The sequence below is a fragment of the Dipteris shenzhenensis genome, chromosome 5 (assembly GCF_047967505.1).
Source record: "Dipteris shenzhenensis isolate YYH24624 ecotype China chromosome 5, Dip_SZ_1.0, whole genome shotgun sequence".
Taxonomy (NCBI): Eukaryota; Viridiplantae; Streptophyta; class Polypodiopsida; order Gleicheniales; family Dipteridaceae; genus Dipteris; species Dipteris shenzhenensis.
The window spans coordinates 32,937,449-32,955,014 of NC_141600.1; the positions used below are offsets into that span (position 1 = coordinate 32,937,449).

General features: G+C 41.0%; 1 protein-coding gene across 3 annotated transcripts; it reads left to right on the forward strand.

Annotated features, from left to right (window-relative positions):
- The first annotated feature begins 14,576 nt into the window (after nt 1-14,576).
- LOC147901915 (large ribosomal subunit protein eL28y-like) lies at nt 14,577-16,057 on the forward strand. Of its 3 annotated transcripts, none has more exons than XM_087374724.1 (4): nt 14,577-14,708; nt 14,934-15,082; nt 15,171-15,331; nt 15,686-16,057. In XM_087374724.1, the coding sequence occupies exons 2-4, from the start codon at nt 14,935-14,937 to the stop codon at nt 15,821-15,823; spliced, it is 447 nt and encodes a 148-aa protein (XP_087230850.1). In that variant the 5' UTR covers nt 14,577-14,708; nt 14,934; the 3' UTR covers nt 15,824-16,057. The 3 variants fall into 3 exon arrangements, with proteins under 3 accessions (XP_087230850.1, XP_087230852.1, XP_087230851.1); XM_087374726.1 differs by having other exon boundaries at nt 14,596-14,708; nt 14,854-15,082; XM_087374725.1 differs by having other exon boundaries at nt 14,655-14,805.
- Nucleotides 16,058-17,566: the final 1,509 nt, after the last annotated feature.

The following is a 17,566-nucleotide window of genomic DNA, read 5'->3' on the forward strand; positions in this document are numbered from 1 at the left end:
ATCTCTTCAAGGCCTTTACTACGCTTATGTGCTAAAACCTGCTTAAACACAAATCCATGTTGGCTACTTGCAACTAATTAACACTAAATCCTAGAGGCTAGTCGGCTTTCAACAACCTCACTGTAGTGTCTCTACTGTAGGTAACGTGATGTGCGGAGTGATAGACAGATAGATAGATCGATCAACATGATTCCCATGGAGCTCTAATCATTCAATTGTCTCACAACCTCAAATCTATAAACAAAAAATACCAAACACACATCGACTGGGAGAGAATCTTACCTCAGAATCTTGGTTGAAGACACTGCAAGCAACCATACCTCTCCACTATAGACTATTGCTTGAAGACACAGACAACGCTGGCAATCATGTGCTTGTTATGAATTATATAGATTTATGACAAAAGCACTTATATGCTTTTCTCCCATCCTTTTGATAAAAAGATTAACTATGCTTTTGCAGCTTGCTTTTCACACTGTTGGATTTGCTTGAAATCAATGCGCAAGATTATGACAAGTGGCTCAAGGAGAGCTCAAAAAACTCAAACTTCCCCCTAGGCTGCCTACCATAACAAGGATGATGGTTGGGTGTGGACATATATGCAACATAGAATCTAGTATGTATCCCATGTAGCCATGTACGTGTTGGTCAGGTGTCTTCCTTTTTGGTTTTGTAATTGGCTAAGTATTGATCTTTCACCATGATTTCTTAAACCTTGAAACATATTTATGTTTTTATGAAGAATCTATTTGATTAGTGTCCTCATAATCAAAGAACCAACCATATTCTCACACCAAGAGGAGAGAGTTGACTTGGAATTAACCCTCACCAACACCTTGTTGTGTGCATTGAGTCCCAAGCTTACCTTGGAGCTCATCTAGTTGGCTAAGAAGTGGACAATTTGGGGGTGAAGAAAAGATAGTATACTCTCCTTGGAAGGACATGAACTTTACTTCTTGATGGATGAGTATAGTGGCTACAATCGTATGGTGGATGAGTACAGTGGCTACAATTGTAAAATAAACAAAAACGTGGCCTTCATCATAGAGAATGGGAAACTTGTGCCTATAAATTGATACCATGTTGATTGCATAAGGCACCATCCACTTTTCAAAGGTTCATGGTAGAAACCTGTAGAGACTATTTCACTAAATTTCTAGCAACTATCTAGATGACTTCTTCATTTTACACCACTAGACATGTACATCTTTTGCACTTGGGTAGAGTCTTCCATGGGTGAAGAGAGACATGTATATCACTAAACCCATTTTTGTTTTAGCTGGAATGCTATTTAGGTCATCTCATTTCTAACAACATAATTATAAGTGATAGGGATAAGATCGAGGCAATAGCAAGAATGATCATGCTGATTAACCTACAACAATTACACTCTTTCACTCTTGGTGTTGGTCTATTGGTGATTCATAATATATATCATTAGAGTAGACACTTATGAGCTCACAAGAAAAAGAAGATTGATTTTTCCAAATGCATGCACCCACAAACTCCAAAATGTGCAAGCATGCGTACAATCCCCAACCCATGTGCATATTGCAAGTAATCTACACATTCAAATTATAGAATTATTATAAAAATAGGAGATAGGGAGGGAATAAAAAGAGCATTAACGAGACGAAATATCAATGAATTGGGTTTGTATGAGTCACTACATCCCTTGTTTCATGTTTTTTGGCTCCCTCATTTGACTCTACTCCGTCATCATGCATCCTTTAGTGTGGGGACCTATAAGCGAGATGTCCATCATGGCATCTCCTTTGGTGAGCACTTGCAAGCAAGATGTCCTAGAGGGGTGGGTGAAAGAGTGCAAGAAGTGTGGATAGTGGAGCGTTTCTCTATGGGGAGTCAATTGGCCATGGAGTTATATTGGACTCTGTGTCCCTCATTTGACTCTATGCACACACCTCCTTTGTCCCTCATTGGACTCTGTGTCCCTCATTTGACTCTGTGTCCTTTAGTGTGGGAACCTATAAGCGAGATGTCCATCATGGCATCTCCTTTAGTGAGCACTTGCAAGTAAGATGTCCTAGAGGGGTGGGTGAAAGAGTGCAGGAAGTGTGGATAGTGGAGCATCCCTTTAGAGTCAATGGGGAGTTATATTGAGCCTCCTTTGTGCACACACCTCATGGCAATTGGGAGAGATCAGGGAGGCGTGTTTGGCCCCATCCCATTCATAAGGGGATTGAGTAGATGCCTAGAAATAGAGCTTATGCCTAGAAATAAAGGGTTTTACATGTGTCCATTAGCATGTGACCTATTCGACACACATGGATGGTAGCTCATGGAGTACCAAATGAATTCATCAACTAGTAGAGTAGATACAAAGTTTGAATGGAGCGAAGCCTGAAGCAAATCATTTGAGATCTTGCATGTGAAGGCAATAAAGGCCTCGATCCTCAAAAAGCAAGACTAGAATTTGATCTCCCATTGAATGTGGATGCATCTGGGATGGTGATTGGGTCCAAGTTGGCTCAATTCAAAGGAAAATTGGATTGCCCAACCTACTACAAAAGCTCATATGCAGAGGTGAACTACTCAATCATCGAACGAGAAGCACTAGGGATGGTGTACATTGTTCAAAAATTTTGGCACTCTCTCCTCGACAACCATTTTCTATTATGTGGATCATCAAGCATTGCTCTACCTAATTAACAAAACAGTCACGAGGCAATGATTGATCCGATGGATGCCATTTCTCCAAGAATTCAATCTCAAAACCGGGAGACAAAAGTCAAGTCAAGTGGGGGTGCATTAAAGTCTTTTAGCACACAACTCTAAGGAAACTTGGAGCCAGTCAACACCCCTTCCAATGAACATTCTTGAGGATTCATGAAAATGAGACGAGCAAGTAGCCACACCACCAACCAAGTTGAGGGGCAGTGAGCCAAAGACATTCCACCCACAGAGAAACTATCCCAGTAGTCAAAGCCTATGATAAAGGAAAAGGGCTAGTAAAGCTCAAATGTCCATGCCAGGAAATTGAAGTAGGGCCATTGGAGTGGCAACTAGTAGCTAGAGCCACCAAAGCAAGACCCTTAATGTTTTTCCCCATTGAGGAGCTATGACCATATGAAGTCCCCATATTCCATTTACCTAGAATTGATGTGACAATCTGCAAACAATGGAAGGTCACATACTAATTTGCCACCTTTGGTTGTGCACTTCGACAAGTGAACCTCATGTGCCATGTAGTGGCAAACTTCTCATTGCCAGGACTCATGAATACAAGGCTAATCAATTAAAACTGGGGAATGAGAGTCTATGCAGTGACATTTGTCCTTTGAAGAGGACTAGAAGTAGTGGCAAGACAAAGTGGCGAGGGTCATAGAAGAGCAAGCGACAGCCTTCCACCAGCACAAGAGTTCAACAAAGAAATCAAGATCCCAAAATATCAATATAAGCATGGGAAGAACCAAATGAAGGACGTTTAAGTCCACAACAACTACACCAACAAAGAAAACATCGAGCTACAGATTCGAGTTAGCATCCTTGAGTTGTAATATAGTATAAAGTCTCAAGTTTCAAAAGCTAAACTCATTGAAGTCTAGGATAGCCTAAAAAGCAAGGGCTCCAATGTATTCAATGGGATTCAAAGAGTAGATGGGAGACCTACAACAAAAAAGTGAGTAACTCCTATAGGTTCTCACCCAATCATCGAAGTGCGAAAAGCAAGGGCTCCAATGTATTCGATGGAATTTGGTGAGGTAGAGGGGCGACCTGCAACAACAAAGTGAGGAACTCTTATAGTTGCGCACCCAACCACCAAAGTGCAAAAATACCAAGCAAAAAAGTTTAAGACTCCAAGGGGCAAAGGTGATACAATTCCAACTAGAACGTCATCCTCAACAACAATTGGAGCATCATCAAAGGGAGCCCTAATTGGGAAGTCCTATAGTTGCGCACCCAACCGCCAAAGTGCAAAAATACCAAGCAAAAAAGTTTAAGACTCCAAGGGGCAAAGGTGATACAATTGCAACTAGAACGTCATCCTCAACAACAATTGGAGCATCATCAAAGGGAACCCTAATTGGGAAGTCACCAAGTACAAAACTATATGAAGGTGGGGGTTACTGTCAGTAAAAAGGGCATAGGAGCTCTACCACACTAAGAAAGAGCTCGAGTGTCCCAAATGTAGAAACCCATCAAAGTAGAGTCTGAATTCCAACTGCAACCAATGCCCGCACTAATGACTCAACAACAAACAATGCTTGTGGTGCACCAGTCGATAGAGTAAAAAGTCCAAACCGAAGAAAACATCTCACTAATCTCCTTATCTATTGAGCAACCATGGCACAAGGCGAAGATGTCCGATGTTTGCTCATAAAGCCACTATACTCTTAGCTACAATGTTGGATTCTTTTGTCCACACATTGATGACTATGTAGTTCATAAAAACTTGCACAAAGAGAAAGTGGCAAAGCTTTGCAGGGCATGTTATCTATTTTCAATACTGAATAAAGCATGAATAATAGTCTAACTCAAAATGAGTTAATTTAGGAGGTAACATGCGCGAGAGTTAATCTTGAATTAGGTATAGATGAAAGCTTAGCATTTAAATATGTTGATCCTAACTCGGGAAGATGTTGATCCTATGTGGTACTACTTCAACCTATGTGGATCCTAACTAGTGAAGATTTTGATCCTATGTTGTACTATTTTAACCTCCTAATTGGTCCAAAATATGTCGATCCTATTAGAATTGCAAAGGAAATTGCATGGCAATCAACATTTGTGAGGACCAATATCTCCACATTATAAAATTTTCAAAATAGGCCATGGCGATCAAAGCTCCACCAACCCATGTTAAATGTCATGAGAAACTAAAGGGGAAAAGCTGCACCCTTACCCGCGCTAGAGGACATTTGTAGATTGATCATGAATGACATAAGTAACATAACAATTTGTCACTCTTCACATTGAATTGCATTGTAGCAAAGCAACCCATTTCTCTTGACAATGCACTACCCTTGTATCACACTATGGTGTTCCTCAAGGAAAGTAAACCTCTTATTTATACAATGAGTTGTTATCCTCAAGGGCATTGCAAGAGAGATAATGACTTCTTGCAGTCCTACTACCCAAGGCTCTAGTGTATTGCCTAAGGTAACCTTGGGGGATGTCATTAGCCAACTAGCGGAGTAGATAACTAGTATATTCTCAATCCATGGAACATGTCATTAGACACTAGGGAGTATTAGCCAACTAGGGGAGTATATAACTAATATAGTATCAATCCATGAGAGTAATATAAGGTGTTCTAGGATGGCCTTGCAAAAATGGGATTAGTGGTCAAAAATTACGGTGAGATCCCTCATGCCCATACTAGCCTTTGTCTCCCATATAACATCCTTGAGTAAGTGAGAGGGGAACATTGGTCAATCTATAGAAAAGTACAAATGTGAGTAAAGTCATGATCTTGATTTGGCATTGGATAGTTGTGGCAATGCATCTCAAATGTTGCTTCTACTGTACCAGTCATTAGGGGAATTTTGGACTCAAAAAGGGCCTCATAAGGAGTGGATTAGCAAAATGGATTAAGAACTAGTAAGGCCTATAGAGGGTCCCATCACCCCCATATGGGTACAAAAAGTTAACTCTCTTTACAACCTTCAGTTGGTCCACATTCCCAAAAAGTATCTTGCGGGTAAACCCCCTCCCAAAAAAAATTTTGAAATCAAAAGTGCCCAAAATGGCCCAAAACTCTTCCAAACTTTCCCCCAAAGCATGCCTATGTACCCAAATCACTTTCCAACATCTAAATCCTACTCCTCGTCGTAATCATCTTCCAATCCCTCATTCATACTCCTTCTACCGTAAACACTTTTTAACACCCAAATCCAATTTCTTCTCATCGTTTTGTCCCAAACTTGCTTCCATTGATCCTATTATATCCTTTACCCTTGTAAATCTTTGCTCCTTTGAATTCTGTTCCAAGGCCCTATTTCTAAATCCCTCTCATGGCTCCATTGGAAGATCCCACCAACAAGCTGCAAAAAAGCACCTTGCACATCGAAATTGCACCAAAGTATGCCATGACTCATCAATGACATGGCCACAAGATTGTCGATAAAGAAACACTAGATCAACTACGACAACAAGGAGCAAAGCATGTCGACTTCTGGAGTGTTGGTGGACTCTATCCAATGGATCCTTTCATGGGTGCTCCACATATTTTTGAAAATGAGACAAGTTTGATTAAATATGTAGGAGATGGTCTTCAAGGCTTACTAAGGTATTGTAAATGCATCGGCCATTCCAATGCTGAAGCACAATTTGCCAAGGTACTTAAAAAGAACATGCATAACCTCCAAGAACAACTAACCCAAGAACAAAAAAAACTTGTTGATTCTGAAATTGCAAAAGAAAGGTCAGAAGAGACAATCACAAGATTAATAGATGAGAAGAACAAATTGTTGAAAAAGACTTGGTCCATCCAACAAGAGCTTGCTAGATTGACTAGGAAATTAGAAAGAATAAAAGGAACCCCTCTAGGTTACAAGCATAGGATCAAGCTTGTGCAGCCAATGGAGAGCTTGCCATATGGTGGTGGAACAAGGAAACACAGGGTGAAAGCTACAAGGTAAGTATGTTTGGACTATTTTGTAATTATGAAGCATTACTTACAAATGAGTCATTTATATTTCTAATATTATCATGCATTTTGCAAAAACTTTATGAAGGAGGTTATTGGAAGCTTGTGGATCCATCAGAAGTTGTACATGCATGTGATGCTACTGGCATTAGTCAGCAAGGGTACTTAGTTGTATATAATGTCTTTGTAAATGCACTTCGAGGTCAAGATGTAAAGAATCCTTTATTACCGAGAGTAGTATATGTTAGAAATGCAAGGAAAAAACAAATTCTGTTGTCTAGGACTTGTTGGGTGGATTTATACACATCTTAGAAAGGGGGCCACATGTAGGAAAGGGAAGTTCAATGTGGTAGCAGACTCTCTTAGCTGAATGCCAATTGTTACTACTCAATTTCAGAATGATTTCCTAGATCCTTAAAGGGGAAATGTGAGTTTGACCCTCACTTCTCTGAAATATGGAAAGCAATTAAAAATAGGGATCCAACTAATTGAGAGGTTTTCACTGAGGAGTCACATGGAAATGGCGACACACCACAAGTTGGTGTTAAAGGACTCAAGTGGAAAAAATATACTATTGAAGATGGCTACCTACTCTACAAGGGTAGAGTATGTGTCCCGGATGATAATGACATTAGGCGCCAAATCCTTTTTGAATGTTATGATAGTCCGAGTGCTAGACAGATGGGAATTCAGAATACATATGTGCTTTTGAAAAGATAATTCTTTTGGCCTGGAATAGGTAAGGGCATCCAAGATTATGTATTGAAGTGCCAAAAATGCCAGGTCAATAAGGCTGAATGCCTTAAGGTAGGTTATTGTTTCTCACTTGGATCTGGAGTTGTGTCATGGGTCAGCAAGAAACAACCCACAGTTGCTCTTTCTTCTACCGAGGCCGAGTACAAATCAGCATGCTTTGCTTCTTGCGAGGCAGTGTGGTTGAGGAGGATTTTGGGGGACATGGCTGTAGTGTAGAACAAGCCTACACAGTTATCATGTGACAATCAGAGTTGCATGGCGATTGCAAAGAACCCTGTGTTCCACGCTCGCACAAAACACATTGAGATTCAATATCACTTTGTACGCGAGCTCATCATGGATGGAGAGGTCAACTTGGTGTACTATCTGACTACTGAGAATGCTGCGGACATCTTCACGAAGGCTCTTAGAAGAGACTTGCTAGAGAGGCATCTTCATCAACTTGGCATTGGATCGAAAAAGTAAGTTCACTTGCGAGTGGACATTGAGGGGGGGTGTTAAATATCAACGCTCCACTCTCGTGTAACTACATGGAAACCAGCTAACTCTACTTGTAAGCCACCCATATGAGGAGAAGGCATTTGAGTAGCTCGGTTATCTAGTAGGTCCTGGTTTGGACACCAGATGGGGGCCATGTGTGGCCTGATGGCTGGATGGCTTCAGATAGAGTTGGCACACTGCCAACTAGGCTACATGCAAGTGTGAGAAGGCATCCCATGATTGATCGCACTAAGGGTAGACGAAGCATTTCTCGGGGCAACCCACTCTCGGGTTGCGGGGCCCGTTTGGAGCCTCAAATGATCCCGGATGGCTCTGGGCCGAACGGATTCCATAGGTTAGTTGCTCTATTTTGCGCACCGGTTCTATTGTGTGGTCGGTGGCCTATTTCGAGACTGACCCCCAGTCGACCGTTTTGAGTGGATTGGGTCAGTCACCCAATTGAGCCTAATTGACTACGACTGGTGGCTATATAAGAGCAAGCCCGTGAAGCCCATTTCATCACTAGCTACGGCAACCCTGATTCCTTAGCATCCAGCCTCCGTCCTCTACTGTTTCTAGCTTGCCATTGAAGCTTCTTTCATAGGAGTGCACGGTTGGGAGGCAGCGCCATTATGGTGCTACACGACAAGGGTGAGGCAGCACAAAAGCCCTTGGCAGATGTCACATGATAGAGAACCTAGGATCCATGAAGCTCAAATGAGATAGCAGGATCCAATATGATGTAATGGCACCTACCCTATGATTGCTAGGTATGAATGGTTAGAAATGTGGTGGGTAGTACCCACCACAAATGTAAAAAAGAGTCCTATATATAAAGTCCCAGGATCCTAGGAGCTTGGATCAATCTTGTTGCTAAGGCAATGTGTGTGTTGCATGTGAGATGATTGTATCCTATTGCCATTTTGGTCAAGTAATATAAGAGAACGATTTTCAATTCATTGTGCAAATCTCTCTCTCTCTCTCTCTCTCTCTCTCTCTCTCTCTCTCTCTCTATCTATCTATCTATCTATCTATATACATAACAATTTGGTTTCTAAGTTCTCTTGCCCCTATGCTATGTACATACTCTACACTTTTGTTCATTGAGGAGCGATTCATGAACACCCCTTTGGTCATTTAGAAACGGCAATTGCTCTGCATACTTGAGGCGACATGAAGGGTGACGGGACAAACCAAAGCACCAGTATGCAATACCAAGATTTGGGCATAGCATTTTTGGCAATCATGTTGGGGAAATAAAGTGGTCCATGAACCAACTTATAGTGGGTAAGTGCAAAGCAAACCAACTTGTAGTGAATATAAAAAACAACGGATGCAAGGACATGATATTAAAGAAGATACCAACAATAAAGAGTCAATGGGATTAAAGCTCAGACAAAATGACTCTAGATGGTCAATGAGCCAAATAGTTTGCCACAACTAAACGTCAAATGAAGAGAGGAAAGAGGGAATGACCAAGAGAGTCAAGGAACCCCACCTCTCGCAAATTCAGGCAAGTTTTGGGAAGAAAGAGGAATCAGACCCTCATAATCACAAGGGTGAAGCCACAATGGACATGTTTGGAGACAATGCACCCCCAAGTCCACCAAGGTTCATCGAGGTAGCAATAGGACTTGGGAAATGAGGGAGAGAATCCACGATCTCTTCTTTAGAGTCTTTTGCGAACGATGATAATTTTGCAAGTCACCACAAACGAAGAGTACCTTATCTACCTCCCCACCATATTCACAAACAAAGCCATTAAGTGGTATGACTAGTACCTTGATGAGCACTCTGCCATATGTGGTGAGCTGAATGATGTTCTCTTGAAGAGGTTCCAACATGAATTCAGTATGGAAGATGTATTGCTAAAGCTCGTTTGACTCAATCAATGGACAAGTGAATTGTTGTATAACTTTGCAGAATGAATGAGGGCACTGAGTAATCGACTCAACAATGCATAAGATGAAATGGAGTTGTAGTTCTAGTTGATGAGTGGCCTCACCCATGGTGTGGTGCAAAGTTGTGCAACATGGAGATAACCTACCCAACAAGGATATATGATGAATTGTCCAATAGAGCCATTGCATTCAAAAGGGGGAACATGGATATATGAAGAATTTCTCAACAAAGCAATTGCAGTCAAAAAGAGTCAAAAAGGGGAACATGGAATCCCAGAAAAGGAAGAAAGTGCTATTTTGAGACGTGGATAATGAAGAAGAAGACAAAGAGAATGTGCTCTTCAAGCCCATGCTTGGATGATCTTTCAGTCATATCTGGTGATTTTGAGAATGGGTATGGGAAACTCATTGTTGCAGCTCAGATATCAAGCACTTGAGCTCTAATGTAGATGTCCTTTTTTAGGGAGTGAATGCATGTGGAGCATTTGCAAGGGCACCCAAAGCTACTTGACTAATGGCAATAGTGGCTGGTGCCAGCTCTACAGGATGCAGTTTGATGGTTAGACAGGTAGTGGCAACAACCTTAACCTTAGGAATGTTTGTAATGCTGTTGAACACGATTAACAATGGGTAGACAAAGAGATTCTATGCAAATTGATTGAAGGCTCTACATAATCACACTAGGTTGCAGTAGACTCGAGATAGATCATCCCTGAACCATTGACTTTTATGAGTACAAGTTCCAAACGTCGCATCACTTTACAAATGCTCTCAACTTGCCTATGCTTTGGTAGTTGATGAGAAAGTACTAGTAAGATCACCATCAGAGTTAAGAAGCAAACTATATCGAGAGTGATAGTGGACGGTAGTTCAAAAGTGAACTTCATTTTCTGAAGAGATTGCTTACAGATATTGCAGTTCAAAGTCATCACACTTGCATGTATGCATAGTAGATCAAAGACTGCTCTTTCGCAAGGAGAGCTTCCTCGATCCGATCATATGTGATTCTCTCACTGATGGCTTCACATTTTGAATTCTTTTGTCCCCTTGATCCTTTCTTTTTTTCCCCTCTTTTCTTTGGGATCCCCCCACTCTCATTCTGTCGCTTCTTCGCACGGCATGTAATAAGGTACAAATCTCTCTCGGCCTTGTCACCTTGGATAGATTCTCTACAAAACGCTCGTCATTAGAACGAAATATGATCATTTCATCGAAATGCCACGAGACATTCAGCTCGCTATCATACATCAGGTTGGCACCTAGCCTTTGTCCCTTCTCGATCTCTGACTCTCTAGCCTTTGATGCGCCAAGCCATGTGGTTCCATTTCGCAGACTCATCATCTCAGTCAAAAAAAGGTTCCATTTTGCAAACTCATCCTCTCATAGTTTTGCATTTGTCTTATGTAGGCCAGATTCACATTTTTGATTCTTCTGTCCCCTTGATCCTTTCTTTTTTTCCTCCTCTTTTCTTTGGAATCCCCCAACTCTCATTCCCGCTTCTTCGTAGGGAGAGCTTCCTAGATTTGTCTGTAGGGAGCGTGTAGTAAAAATTTACATTGACATATTGCTCAACTACTACAACAACTACGCTGTGATGAAAGGCTTTGTGTTGTTGTTGATTGTGAACTGTGGATGGTATAGGTCCCTAGCAATGCACGAGCATGTTGCCAATGGTGTGTTGGGATTTGGCTATGATTCTCATCATGTTCAATTTAATGCAAAGGTCGACCTTGCATAGGTGAATACTGTGTCTGTGGCCGAGAATTGTAGCAATTTGGTTTATTTGCAAAATTGCAGCACATATATTGTGCCATGCAATAAGAATTGTGTTCTAATGTTGTTTTGTCTGTTGATGCTTATGGTAGTGTAAAGAAATGATTCGTGCAAGCCAGAGCATGTAATAAGGTACAAATCTCTCTCAAATAGTAGCACTTGGGCCTTGTCGCCTTAGATAGATTCTCTGTGAAAAGTTCATCATCGGAATGAAATATGATCATTTCATCGAAATGCCATGAAACCTTCAGCTCACTATCATATAGCAGGTTGGCACCTAGCCTTTGTCCCTTCTCGATCTCTGACTCTCTAGCCTTTGATGCGCCAGACCATGTGGTTCCATTTCGCAGACTCATCGTCTCAGTTGAAAAAAGGTTCCATTTCGCAAACTCATCCTCTCAGATTTTCGCACTTGTCTTTTGCAAGAGAGATTCTACACATAGGCTATGGGGGCATCACTTTTCTTTTCTAGCATCACTCAATACATCAACATACACAAAATCTTTAAGGTCATCATTGCCAAGTTGTTTGACCTACCCTACAATATTTCCAGAAACCTCAACTTTGGATTTTGGTGAATCCACCTTATTACACAACAAAAAACATCCGCGCCACATGCACAATAGCATCGATCGCTAGTGAGAGAGTATCCATTAAAGCCTTCCTTTCCCCTCTCCAAGTTTAGATATCTCTCAAACAAACATGGGTTAAGTCCAGATATCTCTCAAGATGAACATGGGTTATGTGCTAAATGCAAAGTGCTATTTGCTAGATTCCAATTGCCATGTGATATATGCAAATTTCTATGTGCTAAATGCAAATCAATATGAACCTAAGGAAGGGCGCGTTCCTTGGTACTATAATTTTGGAGAGGAAATGTGCCAACTCTCCCCACACAAATGTGGCACGTTCCTTGGTATTATAATTTTTGGAGAGGAAACGTGCCAACTCTCTCCCACACAAACGTGTGGTTATGTGCTAAATGCAAATTGCTATGTGCTAAATAAAAATTTCTATGTGTTGAATGCAAATAATATGAATCCAAGGAGGGCAAGTTCCTTGGCCTTATAAATTTTGGAGAGGAAGTGTGCCAACTCTTCCCCAGGCCCCTACACAAAATTGTGTTTATGTGCTAAATCCAAGTGCTATTGTAGAATGCAAAGTGCTATATGAAAATTCAAATTGTTATGTGATAAACTCAAATGGCTATGTGCAAAATGCAAAGTTCTATGCGAATTTCAAATAGCTATGTGCTTACCATAAAATGATATGAACCCAAGGAAGAGCATGATTCTTGGTCTTATAATTTTTGGAGAGGAAGCGTGCCAACTCTTCCCCCACACAAATGTGTGTTATGGGCTAAATCTAAACTCAATGCAAAGTACTATGTGCCATATGCAAATTGCTATGTCCCAAATTCAAGTTGTTATGTGCTAAATTCAAATTGCTTTGTGCTGAATGCAAATCAATATGAACCCAAGGAAGGGCAGGTTCCTTGGTCTTATAATTTTTGGAGAGGAAATGTGCCAACTCTTCCCTACACAAACGTGTGGTTATGTGCTAATTGCAAAAAACTACTTGCCAAATGCAAAGTGCTATGTGCCCAATTCAAATTGCTATGTGCTAAACTCAAATTGCATTGTGTTGAATGCAAATTGGAAGAACCTCAGAAAGGGCACGTTCCTTGGTCTTATAATTTTAGGTGAGGAAGTGTGACAACTCTGCCCCCACACAAATGTGGTTATGAGTTGAATGCAAAGTACTATGTGAGAATGCAAAATGCTATATGCTAAATGCATGCTAAATGCAAAGTGTTGTGTACCAAATTCAAATTGCTATGTGATGAATGCAAAACATGTTCAATTTTCCAAAAATATGTTCTCCATCAATTTGGCTACCTGCCCGGATCTAGTTAAACCTATTGATGTCTTGCTTGGTGAAATTTAAACCCTACTCATGTCTTGCACCAAATTCCTACCATTCTTCCTTTCTCCAATTGGCTACATTCTTCTCAAGTACTGATGTCGTGCATCTACTCAAGAAATTTAAACCCTACTGATGTCTTGCATCTATTGGTGAAATTTAAACCCTAAATTTAAACGGCCCTTTGCACCTCACTAATTGAATTTTGATTTTATACTCGTCTCTTGAAAATCAATTAATTACTTCATCTTCACGTCCCCGCAATCCTGTAGAAGGCGATTAAGGCCTTAACCTTCAATTCCTAGTGCCTCGGCTGATCTGCGTGAGAGTTTGCCTTTGCTTCCCCCCCTCTCCTCGAGTCCCCTCTCTCCCCCTTCCCTCACCCCGCACCCTCGGGACTGGACCTCTGTGGTGCTTTATACTGTGCACGAGGTGGTGGAGAAGCATCGAGAACGTGGGCTGACAGATCTTCATTACGTGCCAGATTCTTGTTTCGCGACACATGGTGCTTGCATTAAGCCTTTAATCAACCATAAGCAATACGTCAATTCGACTCCAAACTAATATAATGGTTTTATTTTTGGGAATGTTAGGGGCCCCGTATTCACCTAATCTATTAATAAAACTCATCCTAGTGCCATGGCTCCTCCTCCCCCGCTCCCCTTCATCTCTCTATCTTTCTTGCACCTTGCCATCTCCCTCCCCTCCCCTTCTCCACCCCTCTCCTCATCCCTCATGCAGGCTCCCCTCCCTCCTCTCTATATATATTCATGAGGCAGCTAAGAACCTTTTGGATACGAAGCATCTAGAATATCTCCCACCGCAACTTCTCAAATAACTCTCACCGTCTTTGTAAAATTTTCCCTCTGACCTTACTATAATCATGTCCCGCCACAAATTCTAATCCCTTAGCTTAGGTTAATTGGGCATTGCACTCCTTTGACTAATATAATTGTAGAAAAAAAGTCATCATGGGGGCCTATTATTTGTCTTTTTTTTGGAGTTGTAGTGAAATTGAAAGTGCCAATAGCGCCCCTATACGGGGTGACCAAGATAGAATCCTCCCGTGGGGCGTGAACTCCGGACCGCCGACACATATGAACGTGCACAGGTTCTAGACGCTTGATGTAAACGGGCTTGGCAACCTAACGTGAAATTTGAACCCTAGTGATCTTGGATCTGGTGTGAACTTTAAACCCTAAAATCGTTGCCATTCTTTCTTTCTTTCATTCTTTCTACGTCCACACGGCTACCTTCTCTCTTAGGTATGCTACTTCTGTGCCTGTTTGCTGATCTCTGTGTGCTTTATGATCAGACTTATCGTCTTTTCTTTGCCCTCGTAGAGAGCTCCTGATCAGCTTGGTAGGGTTGATCCTCTTGTGCATTTTAATTCCTCTTGCTCTATTGCAGGCATTTGTGCTGTGCCTGCCTTCTATTTTCATTGTGGCATGGCCAGAGTCTCACGGTGGGTGTGGCTTTTGCTTCTTCAGGATGGCCAGCGTTTCTGGTGATCTGCTGTGGCTGCTAGTGAAGAATAATAACAAGTTCCTTGTTAAGAGGAACGGAAACAGTACCGCTTCTGTGCAGTTCAGCAGTGAACCAAACAATCTCTTCAACATTAACAGTTACAAGTATTCAGGTCTGCTATCTCTGGTCTTCCTGTCCTTAATGTAGGCGAATAATATATATTTTGTTGGGACTTGGATCTAATTCTTACTCGTGTCCAGGTTTGGCGAATAAGAAGACTGTTGCCATCACAGGTGCTGGTAATCTCTCTGTTGCCCTGGGTACCACCAAGACAAAGAAGACCAGCAAGCCAGCAGACTCTGTAAACAGATCAACTTTGAAAAGAGATTTTAGGCGGATGGCAAAGGTTGTTGAGAATCAGGTTAGCGACTCTCGGAAGCTGTATGTGTATGCGGTTGATTTGTTGTCTTTACAGTTCTGCGCCAGTTGTAGTGTCATTTTGGTTATTCTTTTTGCCATTGTTATGGTTGTATTTAACTTTTTTGAGTTTGCGTCCAAGGTCCATTTGCATGGTTTTGATTCTAGGGGAGCCCTTCCGATAACGGATTACTGCATAGCTCGATGATTCATTAAATTTTCTGCGGTCTTTTACTGACTTTCTTACAATGGGTCTATTGAAAATTAAGAGGCAACAGAACCATTAGGATGGAATGCTAAGCAATGTTGTGACTTCGTGAACAGATCTTCAGTAAGTTGTTTAACTTATTTTTGACAGGTTGTAGAAAATGGATACCGTCCAGACTTGAAAAAAGCAGCACTGGCAAGGTTGAGCTCTGTGCATAAAAGCTTGCGGGTGGCAAAGGCAGGGACAACAAAGAAAAGTGCGAAGTCTTCCAGGAAAATTGTCAGGTGATGGAATTTGAGGACCATATTATAATTTCAGAGATTTAGATATTATAAATAGGGCTGATTCCATCTGATTGCTTACACTCATGCCAAACGATCCTTGGCTACTTTGAGAGTGTATCTAAGTGACATGCTTTCATATTTGGAGCATCAGAATTTTGCAGATTTAATCTGGAATTTACAATGTATGTTACTTAAAATCTGACATATGGTAGTTCAGCCATGGATGGGAGTTAAAGAATGTTGGGTATAAACAACGTAACTTAAGTCTACTGAATGCTGTTGCTGCTGGAGAAGTTTTTAATCCTCATATGATTTAGGGGATATGATAATATATCTGAAGTTTGTGGATAGAAGGGTGAGTAGACTCTTATGGGTATTTGTAATGGCGATTCTATCTAGGGGTGAGGGTCATTCTTGGGTATTTCACCAGTTTTTGGACTGCACAGAGACGTTAGAATTTCACATTTCTAGTTGAGTTGTGTGAGAGCTTTCAAAACAGTTTTGAGAGCAATATTTGTTCCAAAGGAGATGATTGTCTACGAAACCTTTTTTGGATGCCTATTTCTAGGTATACAAATTTGACAATGTCTCGTTTTGAGTCATCATTCACCAGAGTACCTTCACACACCTTTGGAGAACGAAATTTGTGTTTAGAGCAAGATAACAGCCAAGTGTTATCTTTGTGGATTCTGTAGAAATGAACAGGGGAAGGAGCTTCCATGCCATGTCTTCAAGAATACATCCGATTTCGTACACATTCTGAAAATTAGTGGAGATTCATAGGCATAGCTACCAATCATAACAATGAATAATTTCAGACTTACTTTATGGTGAGATTGAACATTTCTTGCATGGATCTAGCTCAACGGTTTAGGTATTGTGTAATGGTTGTCACATGGATACTTAGGGTCTTGCCATGTTAAGTTTGACATGAGGTATGGAAGGCTAGCCTTCAAACTATTTAAAATTTTGTAAGAACTAAAAAACTGTGCGCTTTATTTTAACAGGAGTATCTAGTTTGATACTACCAAAGTTTCAGATACAACCGTAAATTTTAGTTATATGCTTATACGCTGATTCATTTTTCGTAAGTAGTCTACATAATCCTTCCATGATGATACTGGTCTGCTATTAATTTCAAACTGTGCAAATTGTGGTCCATGCGTAGAAAAGATGAAATGTTGTCTCGCTTGAATGAAGAGATTTGGACTACTTTTTGATTAGCTTCTCCTTTAGTGCTAGCTTTCGTCATCGCTGAGTTTGCCCTTCACCTCCGGAGTGCCGACAGAAACTCAATACGAAGACACTGTATAAATGGATGCTCAAGTATGTGTGGGTGTGTGGATTTGTATGTGTGAGAACATACTTTTATACTATGGTCTACACCCACTGTTGGGCGTTATGACGTCAGTGGGGATGTCATAGTAGCTAGTCCCTGCTATGTGTGATGGAGTTTTAATCTTATGAGTGACTATATGAGATTGAGATTGCACTATGTTGTGCTTTTAGAGGATGAGTTTGGGAATGTTCCTGGATTCATCTAGGTATACACATTGTTGTGGATAGAAAGTTGGGAGTATACATAACCACATGTTCATGTGTCAACATGATCATGTGGTTAGCAGTACACATAGCCACATATACATGTAACTACACGTTCATGTGGGAGGAGAGTTGGCACACTTCCTCTCTAAAACTTATGAGACCAAGGAATGTGCCCTTCCTTGGGATATTGAATTTTGTATTT

Coding starts and splice junctions, on each gene's coding strand:
- LOC147901915 (XM_087374724.1), top strand. CDS start 14,935: ATGGCCAGCGTTTCTGGTGATCTGCTGTGGCTGCTAGTGAAGAATAAT. Junction 15,083..15,170: donor TAACAGTTACAAGTATTCAG/GTCTGCTATCTC, acceptor ACTCGTGTCCAG/GTTTGGCGAATAAGAAGACT. Junction 15,332..15,685: donor CAAAGGTTGTTGAGAATCAG/GTTAGCGACTCT, acceptor TATTTTTGACAG/GTTGTAGAAAATGGATACCG.